The following is a 24,401-nucleotide window of genomic DNA, read 5'->3' as shown; positions in this document are numbered from 1 at the left end:
GTAGACTGATGATCAGAAGGATTGCAGGGACTCAGTGAAGTCGCTGCATAGAAAAGTGTGACTAAATCCTGTCTATTCCTCACACCTGTGATGCAGTTCATAGTATTGAGATGAGACTGGAAAAGATAGGGCAATGTGCGATTCCAGATTTAATAACCTCCTGCGCTGAAGGTATCAAGTGGCATTGTGAAATCAGTTGGTGTGATTTGAAGCGCTTTCTGAACCAACACAGTAATTACTTTCTTCTGAAATGACAACATTGGAATTTATGAGGAAATATTCACCAGGCAACCTGTACACCTGGCATTCTATTGTCACGTACAGCAGGTAAATATGTTTTGACAAAGCAGAGTTTTGTGTTAGGTGGAATGTAATTAATAACAAGTGTTATAGTGGTCAATCTACGCCTAATGAACAATAATCCATGATTTGAGGGTTATTGTTTACCTACTTGGGCTAATATAAAAGCTGTCTTATATTTTGCAGATGTGCCTTGTAAATTTAGGATATACTGAATAATTATTTTGAAATGATTTAATTATTTTCTGGTTAACCACTGTATACAGACTTTTAAAGGTGAGCTCTACCACTGACTCAGAGTGTCCAAGCTTCAAAATGCTTCTGAATTCCCCAAAAGGCAAATAGCATTTTGCAACACAGTGGTTAGCATTGCTGCCTGACAGCGCCAAGGACCTGGTTCTGATTCCAGCCTTAGGTTGCTGTCTGTGTGGAGTTTGCACGTTCTCCCAGTGCCTGCTTGGGTTTCCTCCAGGTGCTCCGTTTTCAGTCCACAGTTCAAAGATAGAGTCATAGATGTTTACAGCATGGAAACAGACCGTTTGGCCCAACTTGTCCATGCCGCCCACTTTCTATCACTAAGCTAGTCCCACTTGCCTGCATTTGGCCCATATCCCTCTATACCCAACCTGCCCATAGAACTGTCAAACTGTTTTTAAAGGAAAATTCCAGATGCTCACCACCCTCTATGTGAAGACATTTCCCCTCTAGTCTATTTTGTATCTCTCCCCTCTCACCTTTAACCTATGCCCTCTCGTTCTAGACTCCTCTAGCTTTGGGAAAAGATGTTGACTATCTACCTTACCTATTCTTTTATAGTGTCCTCATTATTTAATAGACCTCTATATGATCACCCCAAGCCTCCTTCGCTCCAGGAGAAAAAGTCTCAGCCTATCCAGCCTATTTTTATAGCTCAGACCATCAAGTCCAGCTAGCATCCTCATAAATCTCTTCTGCACTCTTTCTAGTTTAACAATATCCTTCCTATAATAGGTTGACCAGAACTGAACACAGTATTCCATGTGTGGTCTTACTAATGTCTTGTACAACTTCAACAAGACGTCCCAACTCCTGTATTCAACATTCTGACCAATAAAACCTAGCATGCTGAAAGCCTTCTTCACCACCCTCTTCACCTGTGACTTCACCTTCAAGGGGCTATGAACCTGTACCTCTAGATCTCTTTGTTCTGTAACTCTCCCCAACTCCCTACCATTAACTGAGTAGGTCCTACCCTGATTTGATCTACCAAAATGCATCACCTTACATTTATCCAAATTAAACTTCATCTGCCATTCATTGGTCCACTGGCCCAATTGGTCAAGATCCTGTTGCAATCTGATATAACCTTCATCACTATCCGCTATGCCACCAATTTTGGTGTCATCTGCAAACTTACTAACCATGCTTCCGACAGTCCAAATCATTAATACATATAACAAATAACCCAGCACCAATCCCTGAGGCACACCGCTGGTCACAGGCCTCCAGTTTGAAAAACCACCCTCCACAACCACCCTTTGGCTTCGGTCACCAAGCCAATTTTGTATCCAATTGGCTACCTCACTCTGGATTCCGCGAGATTTAACCTTTTGCAACAACCTACCATGTGGTACCTTGTCAAAGGCCTTGCTGAAATCCATGTAGACAACGTCGACTCCACTGCCATCATCTACCTTCTTGGTTATCCCTTCAAAAAACTCAATCAAATTGGTGAGCCATGACTTTCCCCTTACAAAGCAATGCTGACTTTCCCTAATTAGCCCTTTCCTGTCTAAATGCCTGTAGATCCTGTCCCTCAGGATACCTTCCAACAATTTAGCCACTACAGAAGTAAGGCTAACCGGTCTGTAGTTCCCAGGCTTATCCCTACAACCCTTCTTAAACAAGGGCACAACATTCGCTACCCTCCAATCTTCAGGCACTCTCCTGTGGCTGTTGATGATTCAAATATCTCAGCTAGGGGGCCAGCAATTTCCTCCCTCGCCTCCCATCATGTTCTGGGATACATTTCATCAGGTCCCAGGGATTAATCTATCTTGATGCACTTTAGTACCTCCAGCACCTCCTTCTCTGTAATATGTACACTCCTCAAGACATGGCTTGCTATTTCCCCAATTTTCCTAACATTTCTCAACATGTGCAGGTTAGATGTGCTAAAATTGCCCCTCAGTGTTCAACAATCTGCAGATTAGGTGGGGTTACAGGGATAGGGAGGAGGAGTGGGCCTAGGTAGAGTGCTCTTTCAGAGAGTCGACGCATGGCCTCCTTCTGCACTGTAGGGATTCTCATTGCTCTTGGGATGTGATCATCCCTGGCAAGACTCGCCTATTACCCTGATTGTCATTGAGAAAGAATGTACATAGAACAGTGCAGGCCCTTCGGCCCACAATGTTGTGCCGACCATTTATCCTAATCTAAGCTCAACCTAAACTATACCGCTTCAATTTACTGCTGTCCATGTGCCTGTCCAAGAGTCACTTAAATGTCTCTAATGACTCTGACTCCACCACCTCCACTGACAGTGCATTCCAGGCACCCACCACTCTCTGTGCAAAGAACCTACCCCTGATATCTCCCCTATACCTTCCTCCAATCACCTTAAATTTATGTCCCCTCGTGACAGCCATTATTATTATTATTTCTGCCCTGGGGAAACGGCTCTGGCTATCCACTCTATCCATGCCTCTCATCACATTGTACACCTCTATAATGTCACCTCTCTTACTTCTTTGCACCAGTGAGAAAAGCCTGAGCTCCCTCAACCTTTCTTCAAAAGACATGCCTTCCAATCCAGGCAGTATCCTGGTAAATCTCCTCTGTACCCTCTCCAAAACATCCACATCCTTCCTATAATCTATAATGAGGCGACCAGAACTGGACACAATATTCCAAGTGTGGTCTAACCAGGGTTTTATAAAGCTGCAGCAAAACTTCACAGCGCTTAAACTCAATCCCCCTGTTAAATGAAAGCCAACGCCCCCCCCCCCCCCCTCAATACGCCTTCTTAACCCTATCAACCTGGGTGCCAACTTTGAGGATCTATGTACGTGGACCCCAAGATCCCTCTCTTCCTTCACACTTCCCAGAATCCTGCCTTTAACCCTGGATTCAACGTTCAAATTCGACCTTCCAAAATGAATCACTTCACATTTATCTAGGTTGAACTCCATCTGCCACTTCTCAGCCCAGCTCTACATCCTGTCAATATCCTGTTGTAACCTACAACTGTCCTCAACACTATCTACAACTCCACCAACTTTCGTGTCATCGGCAACTTATAACCCACCCTTCCACTTCCTCATCCAAGTCATTTATAAAGAACACAAAGAGCAGAGGTCCCAGAACAGATCCCTGTGGGACGCCACTAGTCACCGACTTCCAGGCGGATTATTTTCCATCCACTACGACCCGCTGTCATCTTTCGACCAGTTAATTCTGTATCCAGACAGCCAAATTTTCCTGTATCCCATGTCCCCTGACTTTCTGAATGAGCCTACCATGGGGAACCTTATCAAATGCCTTACTGAAATCCATACACACCACATCCACAGCCCGACCTTCATCAATGTGTCTCATCACATCCTCAAAGAATTCAGTGAGGCTTGTGAGGCATGACCTGCCCCTTACAAAGGCATGCTGACTATCTTTAATCAAAATATGTTTTGCTGTATAATCATAAATCCTATCTTTCAGAATCCTTTCCAATATTTTGCTCACCACAGATGTAAGACTGACTGGTCTGTAATTCCCAGCAATTTCCCTATTCTCTTTCTTGAACAGGGGACAACATTTGCCTTCCTCCAATCATCAGGTACTACTCCAGTGGAGATTAAGGAAGAAAAGATCATCGCCAACGGCGCAGCAATCTTCACCCTCAGTTCCTGTAGTAACCTTGCGTATATCCCGTCTGGCCCAGGGGACTTATCTATCCTGATGCTTTTCAAAATTTGCAGCACATCCTCCTTCTTAACATCAACCTGTTCAAGTCTATTAACCTAGTTCACGCTGTTCTCATGGGCAACAAGATCCCTCTCTCTAGTGAATACTGAAACAAAATATTCATTTAGGGCCTCCCCTACCTTCTCAGACTCTAGACACAAGTTCCCTCAGCTATCCCTAATCGATCCTACTCACTCTGATCATCCTTTTATAAGTGTAGAACACCTTGGGATTTTCCTTAACCCTTCCCACCAGGGCTTTTTCATGCCCCCTTCTAGCTCTCCTAAGTCAATTTTTGAGTTCCCCCATGGCTACCTTGTAACCCGCCAGAGCTGTACCAGATCCTTGCTTCCTCAACCTTACGTAAGATTCCTTCTTCCTCTTGACTAGAAGCTCCACTTCTCCTGTCATCCAAGGCTCCTTCACCTTACCATTGCTTCTTTGTCTCAGTGGGACAAAACTATCCAGCACTCGTAGCAAGTGCTCCTTAAACAACCCCCACATTACTGTTGTGCATTTCCCTGAGAACAACTGTTCCTAATTTATGCTCCCCAGCTCCTGCCTAATGGCAGTATACAAACCCTCCTCGACTTAGGGGGCAGCACGGTAGCATGGTGGTTAGCATAAATGCTTCACAGCTCCAGGGTCCCAGGTTCGATTCCTGGCTGGGTCACTGTCTGTGCGGAGTCTGCACGTCCTCCCCGTGTGTGCGTGGGTTTCCTCCAGGTGCTCCGGTTTCCTCCCACAGTCCAAAGATGTGCGGGTTAGGTGGATTGGCCGTGATAAATTGCCCGTAGTGTCCTAAAAAGTAAGGTTGGGGGGGATTGTTGGGTTACGGGTATAGGGTGGATACGTGGGTTTGAGTAGGGTGATCATGGCTCGGCACAACATCGAGGGCCGAAGGGCCTGTTCTGTGCTGTACTGTTCTATGTTCTATGACTACCTCCTTTCCTGCAGCTGTGATGGACTCCCTAATTAACAGTGCCACTCCCCCTCCTCTTTTACCTCCCTTCCCTATTCTTCTTAAAACATCTAAACCCAGGAACATCTAATAACCATTCCTGCCCCTGTGAAATCCATGTCTCCGTAATGGCTACAACATCGAAGTTCCAAGTACTGATCCATGCTCGAAGTTCATCTCCCTTATTCCTGACACTCCTTGCTTTGAAGCACACTTTGACCTATCCCACTGAGTGCAACTTTGTCCTATCTACTGTCTATCCTTCTTCACAGACTTACTGCATACTATTTCTGCCTGTTCAACAGCTACCCTATCCTCTGATCTGTAGCTCTGGTTCCCATCCCCTGCCAAACCAGTTTAAACCCTTCCGAAGAGCTCTAGCAAACCTCCCACCCAGGATATTGGTGCCCCTCTAGTTTAGGTGCAACCCTTCCTTCATGTACAGGTCCCACCTTCCCCAGAAGTTATCCCAATAATCCACATATCTGAAGCCTTCCCTCCTGCACCAGCCCTGTCGTCACTCATTCAGCTGCACTCGCTCTCTGTTACTTGCTTCACTTGCACATGGAACCGGTAGCAATCCTGAGATTACTACCCTGCTCTTTAGCTTCCAACCTAACTCACTAAAATCACTTTTTAGATCCTCATCCCTTTTCTTAGCTATGTCATTGGTGCCAATGTGCACCACGACTTCTGATTGCTCCCCCTCCCCCTGAAGAATCCTGGAGATCCGGTCTAAGACATCCCTGGCCCTGGCACCCAGGAGGCAACATACCTTCCGGGAGTCTCGCTCGCGACCACAGAATCTCTCATCTGTTCCCCTAATCATTGAGTCCCCTATCACTATCGCTTTTCTATTCTCCCCCCTTCCCTTCTGAGCCACAGAGCCAGGCTCAGTGCCAGAGACCTGGCCGCTGGGGGCTTTCCCTGGTAGGTCTCCCCCCCCCTCCCCCCCCCAACAGCATCCAAACGGTATACTTTTTGCTAGGGGAACAGCCACGGGGGATCCCTGGACTGACTGCCCGTTTACCCTCTAAAATTGATGATTCTGCTGATTGATACAAATATAGCTTGCTGCCCCCTAAAAAAAACAACAAAAAAAAACAAAACAACTCTTACCTTACAGAACGTAGCTGAGATTCTGCCCCGTGAACCAGCTGGAACTCCGCCCTCCGACTCTGCTCACAGTCAGCTGCACTCTTTGTAAACTCCCGGCTCCCCTCACTCTCTTTGAGGAACTGTAGGAAATGAAAGGAGCACCTTGCTCCCTCCTCACCAAACTCCCTCGGTCACCGAACTCTCAATTTACCACTCTAATGCAGCCCAGTAATGCACTCCAGTGTTCATGTAGTGGTGCCTTCTTGCCTTCTTTCACCACTGACTTTTTTTTCCACTGAGTGGCTTGCTGGGCTACTCCAGAGGCAACTGCATTACTGTAGATGTGGAGCCTGATGTAGGCCAGACCAGGTATGATCAATGTGAACCACATGGGTCTTTATTACAATCTGGTAGTTTGTTGATGATTATTAATTGAATTTAAATTCCCCCAATTTGAATAGGATTTGAACTTCCATCTCCAAGTCATTAGATCAGGCCCCTGGGTTACTGGTCCACTGTGTAAGCACCCCTGTATCTAGACAGATCGAAGTAGAGCATAAGGTTAACATCAGAAGCACACATAAGCTGATGTAATCGTGATGTCAGATCACATGATTAAGAAGTAGGCACGACCTGGAAGAAACGAGAGAGGATTTGACACTAGTGAAAGCAATGCAGATTGAGCGGCAAACGGAAATCAGGAAACATAGGCTGGGATACTCCGACCACCCGCTGGGTCGGAGAATCCCTGGGGGAGGTGCATATCCCGTCCCACTGCCCCGACGCTGGCTGCCCTATTCTCCGGTGCCGTTTTCCAGGCAGCGGCGTGATTCCTGCCACGCCGGTCGGGGGCCGTTGACAGTGGCCTCCCGGCTATTCTCCGGGCCCCGATGGGCCGGGCGGCCATCCAGTTTTGGCCAGTCCTGCCAGTGTGAATTACTCACCTCACGCATGGCGGGACCTGGCAGGTGAGTGTGCGGGGGCAGGCCTCTGGGGGGCGTGGGGGGGATGCGACCCTGGGGGGGTCCCCACAGTGGCCTGGCCCGCGATTGGGGCCTACCGATCTGCAGGCGGGCTTATTCCGTGGGGGGACTTCTTTCCTCCATGCCGGGCCCCTGTAGTGGTCCGCCATATTGCCCAGGGGCCGGCGCAGAGAAGAGAACCCCCGCGCATGCGCGGAAATACGTCAGCCGGTCTGCGCATGCGTGGAAATATGCCGACCAGTCCATGCACGCGCAAGATCATGCCGGCCTTTCCGTGCATGCACGAACTCGTGCCGGCTTCAGCGGCGCCAATGCATCCTGTATCCACCTAGCCCCCGAAAGTTCAGAGAATTACTCACTTTCGCCGGCGTGCGGACTTAGTCCCCAGAAGGGAGAATCGTGCCCATAGAGTCGGGTTTTTGTTCACAGGGAAGGAGTGGTCCCATGGAGAAGATCAAATTAGACTATTTAGTTTGTGGGCCAGAAGAGAGCAAGCGCGCCATGCTTAAGCCCCCCAAAATGGGAAAAAGTGCGGAAACCTCCATTTTGCAATGTCTTTGATATGGTTGGAATAAATTGCAAAAGTGAAAGGAGTGTCCAGCAGGTGGGGAGGGAGGGGGGCAGGCTGCCAGGTGGTGCACACATGTGGGGCAGGTGTGGCAACTGGAAAGATTCCTTGGGAAGGTCAACCAAGTTGGCAAGTTCCTACCAAATTTAGCAATGGTCAATGAGCCATTGAGACAGCTGTTGAGACAGAGTCAACAATGATCCTGGAATATGGACCAGCAAAATAATCTCAGTAGAATTGTGATTGTACAACAGTGTACAACTTTTACAGATGCACTATTGAAAGCATCCTATCTGGCTGCATCACAGGCTGGTATGGCAACTGCCTGGCCTAAGACCGCAAGAAACTTCAGAGAGTCGTAAACACAGCCCAGTCTACCACACAAACCTGCCTCCCATCCATTGACTCCATCTATACCTCCCGCTGCCTGGGGAAAGCGGGCAACATAATCAAAGACCCCTCCCACCCGGCTTACTCACTCTTCCAACTTCTTCCATTGGGCAGGAGATACAAAGGTCTGAGAACTCGCACAAACAGACTCAAAAACAACTTCATCCCCGCAGTTCCCAGACTCCTAAACAACCATCTTATGGACTGACCTCACTAACACTACACCCCTGTATGCTTCACACGATGCTGGTGGTATGTGGTTACATTGTGTACCTTATGTTACCCTATTATGTATTTTCTTTTATTTCCTTTTCTCTTCATGTACTCAATGATTTGTTGAGAGGCTCGCAGAAAAAACTTTTCACTGTACCTTGGTACATGTGGTGGTATGATTAACATAGCTGCCTGCCATTGGTGCAGAACACCGTCTTACCATTGGCCCTGGTCGGTCATGTGCCTCTCGACCGATTGGTTGAGACCAGTCATGTGACGGCTCCTCGATTGGTCGAGAGGCTGAGTTAACCCCGCCTCCAGGGTGGGGTATAAATACCCAGTACGCCCTGCGGTCGTCCATTTACTGTAGTCGACCGCAGGGCTAACATAGAACATAGAACAGTACAGCACAGAACAGGCCCTTCGGCCCTCAATGTTGTGCCGAGCAATGATCACCCTACTCAAACCCACGTATCCACCCTATACCCGTAACCCAACAACCCCCCCCCCCTTAACCTTACTTTTTAGGACACTACGGGCAATTTAGCATAGCCAATCCACCTAACCCGCACATCTTTGGACTGTGGGAGGAAACCGGAGCACCCGGAGGAAACCCACGCACACACGGGGAGGACGTGCAGACCCCGCACAGACAGCGACCCAGCTGGGAACCGAACCTGGGACCCTGGAGCTGTGAAGCATTCATGCTAACCACCATGCTACCGTGCTACATCTAGCTTATTAAAGCCATACTTTTGTACAGCAACTCGTCTCGCGTTCAATTGACGGTACATCAATTTAATAAGCTAGAGTTATGAAGATGGAGCTCCGGATCAAACCCGAATGCCTCCGCATCAGCCCGCAAACTCGGAACGCATCGGAATTAGGGGGCAGCATGGTAGCATGGTGGTTAGCATCAATGCTTCACAGCTCCAGGATCCCAGGTTCGATTCCCGGCTGGGACACTGTCTGTGCGGAGTCTGCATGTCCTCCCTGTGTGTGCGTGGGTTTCCTCCGGGTGCTCCGGTTTCCTCCCACAGTCCAAAGATGTGCGGGTTAGGTGGATTGGCCAGGCTAAATTGCCCTTAGTGTCCTAAAAAAAATAATGTTAATGGGGGTTGTTGGGTTACGGGTATAGGGTGGATACGTGGGCTTGAGTAGGGTGATCATTGCTCGGCACAACATTGAGGGCCGAAGGGCCTGTTCTGTGCTGTACTGTTCTAATTCTAATTCTAATTCTTCAAACATTGGCTGGCATGTTTCGATGGTTACCTGGCGTCCGCAAGCAGCCCCCCCACCATGGCACAGAAGCTTAAACCAGTCAACAGAGTATTCACCCGACATCTGCTGGCCACCAGACAACAGCTCCCCGGTGAGTCATTAGACGATTTTTACCGGACCCTCACTGTCCTGGGGAGGAATTGCACCTGCCTCCAAGTTTCAGCCACGGAGCACATGGAACTTCTGATTAGAGATGCTTACGTGGCTGGGATGCAGTCTGCCGCTATCCGCCAGTGGATGCTGGAAAAAGACGACCTCACCCTAACTGAGGCACGGACTCTCTCCACCTCCCTGGAGTTCGCCGACTTAAACGCCCGCGCCTATGTCCCCAGCCGCGCTGCCTCCTGGCACGCTTCCCCACCGCCATCCGCTGCTCCCGACCCCCCTCAGGCCTGCGCCGCGGGATGCCCCGACAAGTCCGCGGGGCCCCGCTGCTATTTCTGTGGGTTCGCAAAACACCCTCGCCCGTGCTGCCCGGCCCGCTCCGCCCTCTGTAAGAGCTGCGGGAAGAAGGGCCATTTTTCGTCGGTCTGCCAGGCCAAATCGGTCGCTGCTGTACCGCGCAGCGACCGGGGATCCCCCCCTCCGGGCCTTTCCGGGCCCTTCCAGTGCATCGCGCCAATCTCTCACCCCGCCCCCGGGCCCCGGCGCCCGGCCTGCGCGCCTCTCCACCTCCCCCGGGCCCTTCTGGGCCCTTCCAGCGCACCGGGCTAATCTCTCCCCCCCCCCGCCCCCGGGCCCCTGCGCCTCTCTGCCCCCACTCTCAGCCGCTCCGATCAGCCCACCGGCACCACTAACCCCGCCCCCAGCAACCACGAGGGTCCAGCGGGCGCCGCCATCTTGGGCCCCGGACGCCACGTGCGGGTCCTGGGCGCCGCCATCTTGGGGCCCCGACTCCACGTGCGGGTCCTAGGCGCCGCCATCTTGGGGCCCCGACTCCACGTGCGGATCCTGGGCACCACCATCCTGGACTGGCACACAAGGTCCGGCCAGCACCTACTCGGCCTATGACGACTACGATGATGGATCTTCTCCACGGCTCGCGGCCATTCAACTCGACCAGTCACGGCCACGCACGCTCGCCAAAACAACAACGCTGATCCACCTCAACGGCCAGGAGACGGGCTGCCTGCTGGACTCCGGGAGCACGGAAAGCTTCGTTCACCCTGCCACGGTAAGACGCTGCTCGCTCCCTGTCCACCCTGTAAAACACAAAATCGGGTTAGCCTCAGGTTCGCACTCCGTCCGCATCACCAGCTGCTGCATCGCGGACCTCATGGTCCAAGGGAAGGTTTTTTAAAATGATAAACTCCTTGTCCTCCCTGACCTTTGCGCACCGGCACTCCTAGGACTGGACTTCCAGTGCAACCTGCAGAGCTTGACCTTCCAATTCGGCAGCCCTATACCCCCCTCACTGTCTGCAGCCTCGCGTCCCTCAAAGTGGACCCCCCCTCCTTGTTTGCTAATCTCACCCCTGATTGCAAACACGTCACGACCCGGAGCAGACGGTACAGCGCCCAGGACCGGACCTTCATCAGGTCCGAGGTCCAGAGGTTGCTGAAGGAAGGGGTCATCGAGGCCAGCAACAGTTCCTGGCGAGCCCAAATGCTGGTGGTCCGGACTGGGTAGAAAAACCGGATGGTCATCGACTATAGCCAGACCATCAACCGGTTTATGCAACTGGACGCGTATCCTCTCCCCGGTATTTCCACCATGGTAAACGACATCGCGAAATACAAAGTCTTCTCCACTGTGGACCTCAAGTCCGCCTATCACCAGCTCCCCCTCCGCGCGAGTGACCGCAAGTACACTGCGTTCGAGGCTGATGGGCGCCTCTACCACTTCCTCAGGGTTCCATTCGGTGTCACAAATGGGGTCTCGGTCTTCCAACGGGAGATGGACCGAATGGTCGACAAGTACGGATTACGGGCTATCTTCCCGTATCTCGATAACGTCACCATCTGCGGCCACGACCAGCAGGACCATGACACCAACCTCCGAAAATTTCTCCAAACCACAAAACTCCTTAACCTCACTTACAATAAGGATAAGTGCGTGTTTAGCACCGACCGTCTAGCCATCCTCGGCTATGTAGTGCGTAACGGAGTGATAGGCCCCGACCCTGAACGCATGCGCCCCCTGATGGAACTCACTCTCCCCAATACCCTCAAATCCCTCAAACGCTGCCTGGGTTTCTTCGCTTACTACGCCCAATGGGTTCCCAATTACACCGACAAGGCCCGTCCCTTCATTCAATTCATGACCTTCCCGCCGTCGTCGGTGGCCTGCCAGGCCTTTAGCCGCATCAAAGCGGACATCGCAAAGGCCACGATGCGTGCCATCGACGAGTCCCTCCCCTTCCAGGTCGAGAGCGACGCATCAGAAGTAGCTCTGGCGGCCACCCTGAACCAAGCGGGCAGACCCGTGGCCTTCTTCTCCAGAACCCTCCAGGCTTCCGAACTCCGCCAATCCTCAGTTGAAAAGGAAGCACAGGCCATAGTCGAAGCTGTGCGACATTGGAGGCACTATTTGGCCGGCAGGAGGTTTACCCTCCTCACAGACCAACGGTCAGTGGCCTTCATGTTCGATAATGCACAGAGGGGCAAGATTAAGAATGACAAGATCTTACGGTGGCGGATCGAGTTGTCCACGTACAACTAAGAGATCTTGTATCGTCCTGGGAAGCTCAATGAGCCTCCTGACGCCCTGTCCCGCGGTACCTGCGCCAGCGCGCAAATAGACCGCCTCTGCTCCCTCCACGCGGACCTCTGCCATCCAGGGGTGACCCGTTTCTACCATTTCATAAAGGCCCGCAACCTGCCCTTCTCTGTCGAGGAAGTCAGGACAGTAACCCGTGACTGCCACATCTGCGCAGAGTGCAAACCGCACTTCTACCGCCCTGAGCGCGCGCATCTGATCAAAGCATGCCGCCCCTTCGAACGTCTCAGCATTGACTTCAAGGGGCCCCTTCCCTCTAGCAACCGCAACATTTACTTCCTGACGGTGATCGATGAATACTCCCGCTTCCCCTTCGCCATTCCCTGCCCCGACATGACCACATCAACCGTCATTAAGGCCCTCCTCTCCATCTTCTCCCTGTTCGGCTACCCCGCATACATACATAGCAATCGGGGGTCCTCATTTATGAGCGACGAGCTGCGTCAATTCCTGCTCAACAGGGGCATTGCCTCTAGCAGCACGACCAGCTACAACCCTCGGGGTAACGGACAGGTCGAGCGGGAGAATGGCACCATCTGGAAGACCATACTACTGGCCCTCCGGTCCAGAGATCTCCCTATTTCCCGATGGCAAGAGGTTATCCCCGATGCCCTACATTCTATCCGCTCACTCCTCTGTACCACAACAAATCAGACACCTCATGAACGTCTTCTTGTTTTCCCCAGAAAGTCATCCTCCGGATCCCCTCTCCCGACGTGGCTGGCTGCCCCCGGACCCATCTTGCTCCGGAAGCATGTGCGGGTGCACAAGTCCGACCCATTGGTGGAACAAGTCCAGTTACTCCACGCTAACCCGCAGTATGCGTACGTGGAGTACCCCGACGGTCGGCAGGACACAGTCTCCCTCCGGGACCTGGCACCCGCCGGCATGCGGCCCCCCCCCCCCCCTCCTTCACCACAGACCCCCCCTGTTCTTTTTCCCCCAGCGCCCCACCCAGAACACCCCTCCCCCATCCATGGCATCTCCACCACCAGCCCGGGTGACGGAGACAGTTCAAGGACCATCACTCCCGGACTCCAGGACATCAGCGGAACCACCACCCTTGGCTTAACCAGCATCACCAACTCCACTGCGGCGGTCTGCCAGGACGTCACGGGCAACAAAAAGGCTGATCAAGTCTATTTAACTTTCAACAACATCATGGACCTTGTATGGACAGTATGTACTGTTGTTAAATGTCTGGGCCAGTGGGAAGCCACGGATATATTTGTTTTCCTTCTCTCGCTACTACTCATACCACCAGTTCTCCTCTCCCCCCCCCCCCCAGCTCTCGTTGACCCCCCCCTCGGCTTCTTTCTCCGCAAGGGGTGAATGTGGTGGTATGATTAACATAGCTGCCTGCCATTAGTGCAGAACACCGGCTTACCATTGGCCCTGGTTGGTCATGTGCCTCTCGACCGATTGGTTGAGACCAGTCATGTGACGGCTCCCTGATTGGTCGAGAGGCTGAGTTAATCCCGCCTCCAGGGTGGGGTATAAATACCCAGTATGCCCTGCGGTCGTCCATTTACTGCAGGGCTATCATTTAGCTTATTAAAGCCATACTTTTGTACAGCAACTCGTCTCGCGTTCAATTGATGGTACATCAGTACACGTGACAATAAACAAAATCCAATCCAAATCCAAGAACCACTATTACCTTCATTTCCATCATGGTTATGGGAGCCCCTTGGAACAGATTTATTTGAATTTAGTGGAAAACCTTTATTGTCATTGATTGCTAACTTTTAATGGTTTGAAGTAAGCAGATTGCATAATATCACATGTTACGGCCAGGAGGAGGATTAATTTAAACAGCCCCAATTTCTCCTCTCAAACCTTAAATTTGGAGTGTTCCGATCCTTTATGAATAATTTGCACAACATATTTGAGATAAAATAAAATGAAGGAGTTGGTTTATTTCCCACACACACACACACACACATAACGCTGGAAAAGGGTTTTGCAACATCAGCACCTTTTTGCACTCATACAATAAAAGAGAGATAAGGGAAGAAAAGGGGTTCAGGACCAGTCCACAATAAAATACAAGTTATGGTTTTACATGAGGTCATAATCCAGAATCAAAAGCTGAATGGAGTGTTTCTTCAGAGGGTAGATTGGTTGACTGTTGCAGGATGATCCGTCCTTCCAGAACTGAAGACTTGCATGAGTGTAGAAGGCACGCAGAGTTGACCTAGCTTTGAAGGCATTAGTTCCAATGTTGCAGTAGTTCACGATTAAATGGATGTCAGGCGATTGTACCTGGGCAGAGCTCATTCTGCTGCTACCCTTTCAACGGTAAGATGGTAGACAAGTGCAGATTGCTATCTGGAATACTGTTCTCTTTGGATGTCAAACAGTGAGTTAAGATAAGATCCAACAGCTTATCAATTAAAGGAATTCAGACAACTCATGTCTTGGTCATGTCAGAGTGTGGTTTCGCAATTGTCTATCAAGGTCCCTAGTTGAAACCCATTGCGTTTGGGAGCAGTTAATGGTCATGCCATTAACACCACATTGAATAGTAGGAGTCACAAACAACTTTCCTTGTCCTAAGATACACAATGTCCCTTGTGGCCAGAAATCCTCTTAAGAAATGCAAAGAAGCTTTGTACAGCTCCAGGAAGGGACAAGACTCTACTGGTTAGTCTGAAGATAAAAATTCCTCTGGTATGAGTAAGGCTAGTCAGGGCAAAGCATTACCCATTTTTAAAAATAACGCTGATAATTTTACAGAGTAGCCCAGTTGACATTGATATGTATTTATATTTGCCTTCCCATCTCAACTGGAACACATAGCAAAAGCAGTCATCCTATCCCTCAAGAGAATTTATGCTGCACAAGGCCTACCAGATAGTGTCCAACAATATGGCACAATTTGCTAATGAGTTGATTCACAATTTCACAAGGGAATAAGGCTTCATTCATGTAACCAGTTCACATTGTTATCCTCAAGTGAATGGAGAAGCATAGAGACTAACTGTCAATGATTTATTGAAGAATAAGAAAGATCTCAATTTAGCTCTCCTGAGTTATCAGTCCTCACCACTCCAAAATGCCTTCTCATCATCAGAGTTACTCATGGCTACGGGACTGAGAAAACGGCTTCCATCAACAGAACTAAAACAAACGACCACAATAGAATAAATCAGCGTGAGAAAAATAGAGAAGAGTGCTGAAACCTGAGAGAAAGTACAGCTCCAAGGAAGGAAGCAGAAGGAAGGCGGAATCATTGAAAAAAAACTCCACAATAAAGATTGTACAGGATTGAGACTAAACAGGGTATCATAAAAGAGAATCTGCGCACCTTATTATCCTTGGAGAGAAAGACAATTGAAACATGAACTCACTACCCAGGTCCTGATGAAAAAGATAACATACAAGCTCTACAGCCACTCACTCACGCCAACAGAAGGGAGAGTGAGGAATATCATCGACCTCAGAAGGAGATCAGAACAAGAAAAAGTGGTAGAGGTTTGGAACTCTCTCCCACAAACAGCAGTTGAAGCCTGATAAAAGCGAATTACTGCAGAGGCTGGAATCTGAAACCAAAGAGAAAATGCTAGAAAATCTCAGCAGGTCTGGCAGCCTCTGTAGGGAGAGAAAAGAGCTTACGTTTCGAGTCCAGATGACCCAAGGGGGCGCACCGCACAACAAAACCGTGCGGGGGGACGGAGAATCCGCCCACCATTGTTTCTTTCAGTGACTTTAAAATCCTAATAAGCCTATCTTCTTACTCTGTTATAATTTTTTTTTGTGTGGGCCTAGACAATGCATGTAACTGTATTAATAGAGTCACATTGTTCTTTTTTACATCAGAAATAGTTTAAATAAACTGACCTCATTCTTTGTTTAACCTGAGAAACCAGCCTGAGTAATTCTCTACAAACTGGACACATAAATAGTTGGATACTTTTAGAACTGGCAAAGCACAGCCTAGCTAAATTCTTAGAAAATAACTCTAATGGTAAAATGAGATGTGGGAGAATAGGGAAGTCATTTCACCCCTCCTCACCTGGTCGTAACACATGGAGACTGAAGCCTGTTGGAAAGCCAGGAGGAGCCTGGAATTGAATCTTCATGGCTAAATTTCTGCTGGGAGCATGGGGTAATGTATTTCAATTGTGTTAGTTAATGGAGAAATACCTCTTCTGTGATTTAGTCCATGTGTTGCCTATGAGGCAATAAATAGTCTGTGTTGATTTTAGTTGGTTAGTTACAGTAAAAGTCTTAAAACGTGAAATATTGGTATGTTACTCCTCCAGTTGGTCTTTGCGAAATTCATCTCTTTTCTTTAAAGTCATTGGTCTCGACAGGGATCGTAGAATTCTACTTTGATCTCTAATCACCTCCCGCTGCTCCAATGACATTCAGGTGCCCCATTTTATTAAAATGCTTCCCTGCAGCTGGTGATGCAGGGTCATTTGATAAAGCAGGCCGTTTTGCGCAGACAATATCTTAATTGACTCATAGTACATTTGTTTATTGCAGAAAATGAGCTGTGTCTTTCACCCCCCACAGTGTGGAGCTGCAACTTGTAAATTCGCAATAGCAATTGAGTGCAGAGTGCCAGATTGCCCTGGAGTTAAAATCACTTACAGCAATTATTGCTGGTTTAATGAAAAGCAAAGCCTTCTAATTCACCCACATTCCCTTCATTGCTATTCTGTTTCCCTCCATAAATCTAATTAGTTAGGAAATGGACTGTTGGGCCCATTGCTTACTAAGGTTCCAGATGGTGCATTGCCTTCATTGTCCCTTTGTCAGTTTGTACTTCCAGCAGCTTTTACAGGGCAACGCATTTCTGTGCTGAATGGTGCTGGAGGAGATCTAACCAATAGTGTACACTGCAAGATGTCCTACTCCAAAAAAACCTGGCCCATGTATGACTTCACCCATGTCCTTGATATGTATGGCATGATAGAGTGTTAGCTGTGGCTCAGTGGGCAGTACCCTTGTCTTTGACTCACAAGATTCTGGGTTTAAATTACGCTTCAAGAATTAAGCTCAAAAAACAAGGTTGACACTCCAGTGCAGCACTGAGAGAGAGTTCTGCACTGTTGATGGTGCCATCTTTCAGATGGGGCATTAAACATTATGGGCGTGATTCTCTGCTCCCACGCCAGGTGGGAGAATCGCGGGAGGGCCGCTCTGGCACCCCCCGCGATTCTCCCACCCCCCCCCCCCCCCCCCCCCCCCCCCAAAATGGCATGTCGCGTTTTGGGACACGCCGCTTGGAGAATCGCGGGCCGCCGTTTTTCACGGCGGCACGCGATTCTCGGACCCGGATGGGCCGAGCGGCCCGTTCCTGACCAGTTCACGCCGGCGGCAACCATACCTGGTCGCTGCCGGCGTGAACATGGTGCCAATACCTGGTTTGTGGCTTGTGGGGGGCGGAAAGGGGAGTGAGCACCACGACCGTGCTCGGGAGGGGACTGGCCCGCGATCGGTGCCCACCGATCATCGGGCCGGCGTCTCAAAGGGACGCACTCTTTCCCCTCCGCCGCACCGCAAGATCAAGCTGCCACATCTTGCTGGGCAGCGGAAGGGAAGACGGCAACTGCGCATGCATGGGTTGGCACCGGCCAACCTGCGCATGCGCGGCTGACGTCATTAGGCACGCCGGCCGCATCATTCTCGGCGCGCTGGGCCTTGACGCCAGCGACAAGGCCCGGTGGCCGAGATTTACGGCACAGCCCTCCTAGCCCCCCGGGGTGGGGAGAATAGGGGGCCTGGAGCGGACTCCGACGCCCTCATGAACCTCTCCGGGTTTCACGACGGCGTCGGGCCTTGCGGAGAATTCCACCCCATGTTTGCTCTGATGTATGCAAAAGTTCCCATCGCTCACTATTTTGAAAAATAGCAGAGAAGTAATCCCTGGTGTATTGGCCAATATTTGCTCCGGTGACTGTAGTAGATCACAGGGGACTATTTGAATAAGTGCAAGGGAGTTAACCCTTGTATCCTGGCCAATATTTATCTGTCAATCTATATCACATAAACAAACTAACTGATCGTTTATCTCATTGCTAGAGTTTGCAGTGTGCAAAACTGGTCGCTGCATTACTAATATTAAAACAGTGACAAATTTCAAAAGTACTTCACGGGCTGTAAAGTGCTTTGAGATGTGCAGTGTTTGTGAAAGGTACTATATAAATGCAGTCTTTCATTTTCTTACTTTAAATATATTCCAATGAACAAAATCCATGAAGGTTTTGGAGGTGTTCCTAGATTATGCCATTGACTGCTTTGAATTTGCTTAGTTAGTTTTATCTCACACCAGGGGAGGCTTGAGGATTTGAATGATTGCATTTTGTCAATACTCACTTTGTGAATTCTTCTTGCTTACTGACCACGGTTGCTGCTGAGATTGATTCATGTGAAACTGAAAATGAGATGATTACACATACCCAAGATATTGGAAACTCGTGATTCACGAGATGAGCTCATGGTTTGGATTGAATATTCTTCAACATCAGTGTGTGTGTGATGGACTTACGGGACCATATCTTATTTCAGCAAATGCAGTTTGCTCTCCACTCTACAACCTTCCTGATTCAACATAGGGTTCAACAATTGCAAATTGCTGCTTCTCCCATTCATTGCCGTTGTCATTTGCAGCTCTTAAATCCACCTTTTTGCTTCTTTAAATGTCCCATTACCTCTGCTTCTCTTGTCTTGCAGCTTCCATTCCCTTTGCCATTTAATCTCTCCTGCCTTACATCCTGTGATAACCCTCACGAGGACCACGAGGGATCCCTCATCGATCTCCCCATGTGGCTGGTGGACTACAAGTTCCCATGGTAACAGGTGGAAGCCTGTCAAGTTGGGACTCATTATCAAGCCCTTTAAATATTGTCCCAGTCCTGGACTGGGAGTTCCTGTTAGTCCCAGGCTGGGACACTAGTGTTGTGTGCAGCGGGTGCGGCTTTACTTTGGAGTTAATATACATTTAGTTTCACCTTTATCTTCCTGTCTCCTGGATTACTGCACACCCTATGCCAAATCTTCTCTTGTCTCCTATCCTCACCTCCCTCCTTTCCTTCCTCTGTACTTGCATAAGTCCTGCCACATCTCTAATTACTCTCAATACTTACGAGGGTTACCTCTGATACTGCCCGACTTAGAGATTTTTAAAGCGTTTTCACTTTTTATTTGTGCTCTTCACATAATTTTTCACACATTCACCCATTCCTATTATTTTTGCATGTCTGCAACATTTGTTCCTTCTTCCAATTTGGTAGCAGGAAATATTACTGGCCGTTCACAAGCTGGCTAACTATTCTGCTCGGAAGGGGCAGCACGGTGGCACAGTGGTTAGCATTACTGCCTACGGTGCTGAGGACCCGGGTTCGGTCCCGTCTTTGTGGAGTTTGCACATTCTCCCCGTTTCACGCCCACAACGTAAAAGATATGCACATTAGGTGGATTGGCCACGCTAAATTGTCCCTTAATTTACAAAAAACTATTCTGCTTGGCCTTACTGAGCAATCAAGGTGCTGTTGTTGGCCACAAATAGAATCATGGAAAAACCATACAATGCAAGATAAGGCCATTAGACACATCATCCCTGGGCTGTCTCTTTGAAAGAGCGATCAAGTTCCTGATACTGCTCTTTTCCTACTGCCTTGCGTTAAAGAAATGATTTGGAGATACCGCCGTTGACCTGGGGTGAGCACAGTAAGACGTCTTACAACACCAAGTTAAAGTCCAACAGGTTTGTTTCGAATCACTAGCTTTCGGAGCACAGCTCATTCCTCACCTGAAATGAAAGCTAGTGATTTGAAACAAACTTGGACTTTAACTTGGTGTTGTAAGACTTCTTAAAGAAATGAGGGATACGTTTAACAACAGCTAATTGTGTTTCAATGGCAATAGAAGAAAGGATATGCATACTCAATTCAAACCTTGTGAATACAATTCTGAACATTTCATAAATTATATTTTAAAAGAAAGAAAATACTTCAAATATTTCAGCTTAAGTACAAGCTAAAGGAGGCTAATTAGACACTTGAATTTCATAGAATTTACAGTGCAGAAGGAGGCCATTCGGCCCATCGGGTCTGCACTGGCTCTTGGAAAGAGCACCCTACCCAAGGTCAACACCTCCACCCTATCCCCATAACCCAGTAACCCCACCCAACACTAAGGGCAATTTATCATGGCCAATGCACCTAACCTGCACATCTTTGGACTGTGGGAGGAAACCGGAGCACCCGGAGGAAACCCACGCACACACGGGAAGGATGTGCAGACTCCGCACAGACAGTGACCCAAGCCAGAATCGAACCTGGGACCCTGGAGCTGTGAAGCGATTGTGCTATCCACAATGCTACCGTGCTGCCCTACGCAGCGGGTTCCAAAATTGTGCAAGTTCTCAGACGTTCTAAGAAGATCGATAGTGAAAATTGACCTACGTGACTTGGCAACAGGTGGACACAAATATTAAAGAAGGGAGAGGATTAGAATATTTCTCCCCGCATAGATGGTTACGTGGCCATTATGCAAAAGTCTAAGAGATAATTTGGAAGAGAATTACTTACAAATTTAAATAGGACCAATATTTAAAAAGACATGGGGGAAGAGCATCGAAATGAGATTAGAACAGACATCTTCAATTAAGAGCAAGCAATGATACATGCATGATGGGTTGAATGACCCAGTTCACTGCCGTAAGTTCTATGACTCTATCTTGCTTTCTCCTGCCTTTTTTTTACCCTCCCTTTAACTGCCTTTATCTCCCACATACTTTCTTGTCTTCTCTATCATTTGTGTTCATTCATTTTGGTTTCCATCCCACCTCTTTCTCTCACTCTTTCCACCATGCATTTCACACACGATACAGTAGCTTTCAGATCCATTAATGCTGCTCCTGTCCACTTTGCCCTTCAGAGATGCTTCCAGGTTCTGCCTTTCCTTCATTGGTGGCGTCTTCCCTACTTTATGGTAACCTAAGACAGCCAGCAAATCGATGATGATCCAATACAGGATTCAAAAACTCCTCACCAACTGCATCACGATTCAGTCTTCAGCTTTCCTTGCCGAGCAATTGCACATTATGTGAAATATCCTATTACACTGGTTCATTTATTTTCTTACTCTTAACCAACGCACTTGGGAAGTATTCTGTGCAGGCGGGAGGTTTTGCATTCCATCAATTGCTCTCTTGTTATGTCTGGAACTAAGCAATGATTACTTGCAGATGACAGTTCTAGATGACAGTTTCTTTGCTGAGTGGGGGAAATTACAGTGTTTCTATAAATTGTGGCTGAAGTTTACATTATGATGTGGTTCTCCAAATACCAGTCATGTGTAAGGTAATAGAAGTGTTGCACTGGTCTGACCTGGGTCTTCCAGCGTAGTTTCAATTCACTCCCCTTGTTGTCATTACAGTACTCTTGGGGGAACCACAGCCCCAGTGAAAAGGATTTTGCCTTTGGAGTTAAGCTTCAAGAATTACCCACTGGTTTGACTTCAGCCTGGGTCGGGGGGATGGGGGGGGGGGGGGGGGGGGGGCATCAAATTGGATGCCAATCTGTAACTGCAGTCATCCATGGTATTTTCTTCTCTGAAACAACTGCCTGAGCCAAAGCAAGGTATGATTAAGTGTTAGACTTGGCATTTTTCATGCTGATTTGTTCCAGTTGGGTCAGATTTCCTCTGGTCGCTATGCGTAACCACATTGCGGACACAATTAAATTTGAGTCTATTCAGCATTTCTAATAAAACCATAAACACATTCTTTTATAGCATTTCAATGGAAATACTAAGCAGAGACAACCTCATGAACACATGAAAGTCAGTCCTCAGTAACGAGAAGAATTCTTGCCCCGAAGGGTTTTGTTACAATTTTCTTTTTTCATTAAGCACAAGTTGGGATGGGAGGTGGTGGAAGGGTGCCTCCAGGATGCATTGAGATTTATACTAATATATTAATTTATACTCGTGGTGATCTAGTTTGAGTAAAGCCTATAAACTGTAACATAAGTAAAGCTGGGGAACGGTGTGTGGAGATCCATTAATCTATGTATATTAAGAATGTTGAAATAAATTCTGCCTCAGACATTATAATAAACCTGTCTCAATGCTCACAGAATTGAAGGGGAAGGGATGAGGCATTATTTATTCTGAAGACATTTTATTTCAATCTTCTTTCTTGTTCTGCTCCTTTTGTTAAAATTGAATCTGTCTCTAACCATTTGCTAAAGTAACATGAGCTAACAAATCTTTACTTCTTGTAGGTAAAGCCACTTCTGCACGTGTTAGATCAGAACAGCGAGATGAGAGCCAAAGAGGAGCTCCAATTAGCCATTGCAGAAACAGATAAACTTGCTTTGCGGATTCAGGAACTTGAGCAGGAGAATGCTGAGCTGGTTCAGGAGAAAAGTGCTGTAAGTTCACCCTATGTCAAGCTTGCTGTGCTTGTTAAGTGTGTCACTTGAAAAGAAACACAACCTTGTTTGCTATCTACCCTGTAAAGCAACAAAATATGTAAACCCTTTGAGCTCCTCCCTGTCTCCGTAATCTCCTCCACAATCCTCTCAGATGTCTGTGCACTTCTTATTTTGATCTCGCATCCTCCGTTTTAATCACTTCACCATTGGTGGCCATGCCTTCAGCTACCTAGGCCCTGAGCTCTGGAATTCACTTTCCAATGTAAACACCTCCAACTCTCTATTTCGCCTTCCTCCCTTTAAGACACTTCCTAAAATCTATCACTTTGACCAAGCTTCTAGTCATCTGACCATGTATCTCTTTATGTGGCTCAGTGTCATTTTGTGTGTTTTATGATTCTCCTGTGAATCATCTTCGGGTGTTTTATTGTGATAAAGGCCTTATATAAAAATAAGTTGTTGCTGAGGTGACCAACATTATGTTTTATGAATTCTGACAATTTATTGGACAGACATTGTGCTCACAGTATTTTAACTTATCGTGCTTTCACGAGCCTGTTTAATTTTCTGCTCAGTAAGCCATCATTAAGTGTTTGGACATACATCCCAGACACTCATTGGTTCATACAGCAGCCTTGATTTGTATTTGTTTGCATAGTCATCCTCTCCCTTCATCCGCTTTCTTTTCTCCCCCTTTTCACTTCAGGGCACACCAGCAAACCTTTCTTTGGACAGTTGCAATTCTTCAATGCCTGGCCCCAAATATTTCTTCACTAGATTGTATCCAGGCTTTTCAACCAGGGAGGGCATCATGCACTGATCTTGATCTCACCTGATGTCCATACTATTTAACATTTGTGTCAGAGTAGTAACCCAGAATCCTTCTGCCATTTTTTATGTCACTTGTCAGAGGCTAATTACTTCATGGCCAGTGGTTTTATTATTACCTCAACTGACACCAAAAAGTGCAGGAGAAGCCATAGTTCAAAACTCAGCCCATGTTGTATCGTACTTGTGTTGTATTACCACACTCAGCCATTGTATACAAAGTTGGTTCAGTCTAGGTAACAGCCTTGACTTGCTGGTAGAGGTCTCCACCACAAAGTCAGATGGTTATGAATTTCAATTCCGTTACAGAGATTTGATTGCAAAATCAAGCCAAACACTTCAGTGCAGCACCAGCACAGACTAGGTAAGGATGGCAGAATTCCTTCTCTAAAGGGCAGCAGTGAGCCGGATGGGTTTTTAACAACAATCTATGATCGATTCATGGTCACTATCACTGAGACTCGCTTCAATTCCAGATTGTTTGTTTAATTGAACTAAGATTCCATTAAATGCCATGGTGGGATTTGAACCAACACTGCCAGGACATTGGCCAGGACCTCTTGATTCATAATCCAGTAACATTACAACTATACCAGCTTACCCATTCTGAGGTACACCTAACTCCACACCCACAAAACCATGTGGTTGACTCTTAATTGGTCTCTGAAAGAGCCGAGCAAATCATTCGGTTGTAACAGTTCGAGAACGGGAACAAATTCTTGTTA

General features: G+C 48.0%; 1 protein-coding gene across 5 annotated transcripts in view; it reads left to right on the top strand.

Annotated features, from left to right (window-relative positions):
* The window catches only part of LOC119953289 (myosin-16), a 456,622-nt gene that overhangs the window by 70,138 nt on the left and 362,083 nt on the right, over positions 1-24,401 (top strand). For all 5 annotated transcript variants that reach the window (XM_038777389.1, XM_038777388.1, XM_038777387.1 and 2 more), the window contains exon 2: positions 22,696-22,845. In XM_038777389.1, the coding sequence (XP_038633317.1) occupies positions 22,696-22,845 (150 nt within the window). The remainder of the gene's footprint in view (positions 1-22,695; positions 22,846-24,401) is intronic.

Source organism: Scyliorhinus canicula, chromosome 18, assembly GCF_902713615.1.
Source record: "Scyliorhinus canicula chromosome 18, sScyCan1.1, whole genome shotgun sequence".
In the NCBI taxonomy this organism is placed as follows: Eukaryota; Metazoa; Chordata; class Chondrichthyes; order Carcharhiniformes; family Scyliorhinidae; genus Scyliorhinus; species Scyliorhinus canicula.
This window is presented reverse-complemented; position numbering and strand designations above follow the sequence as displayed.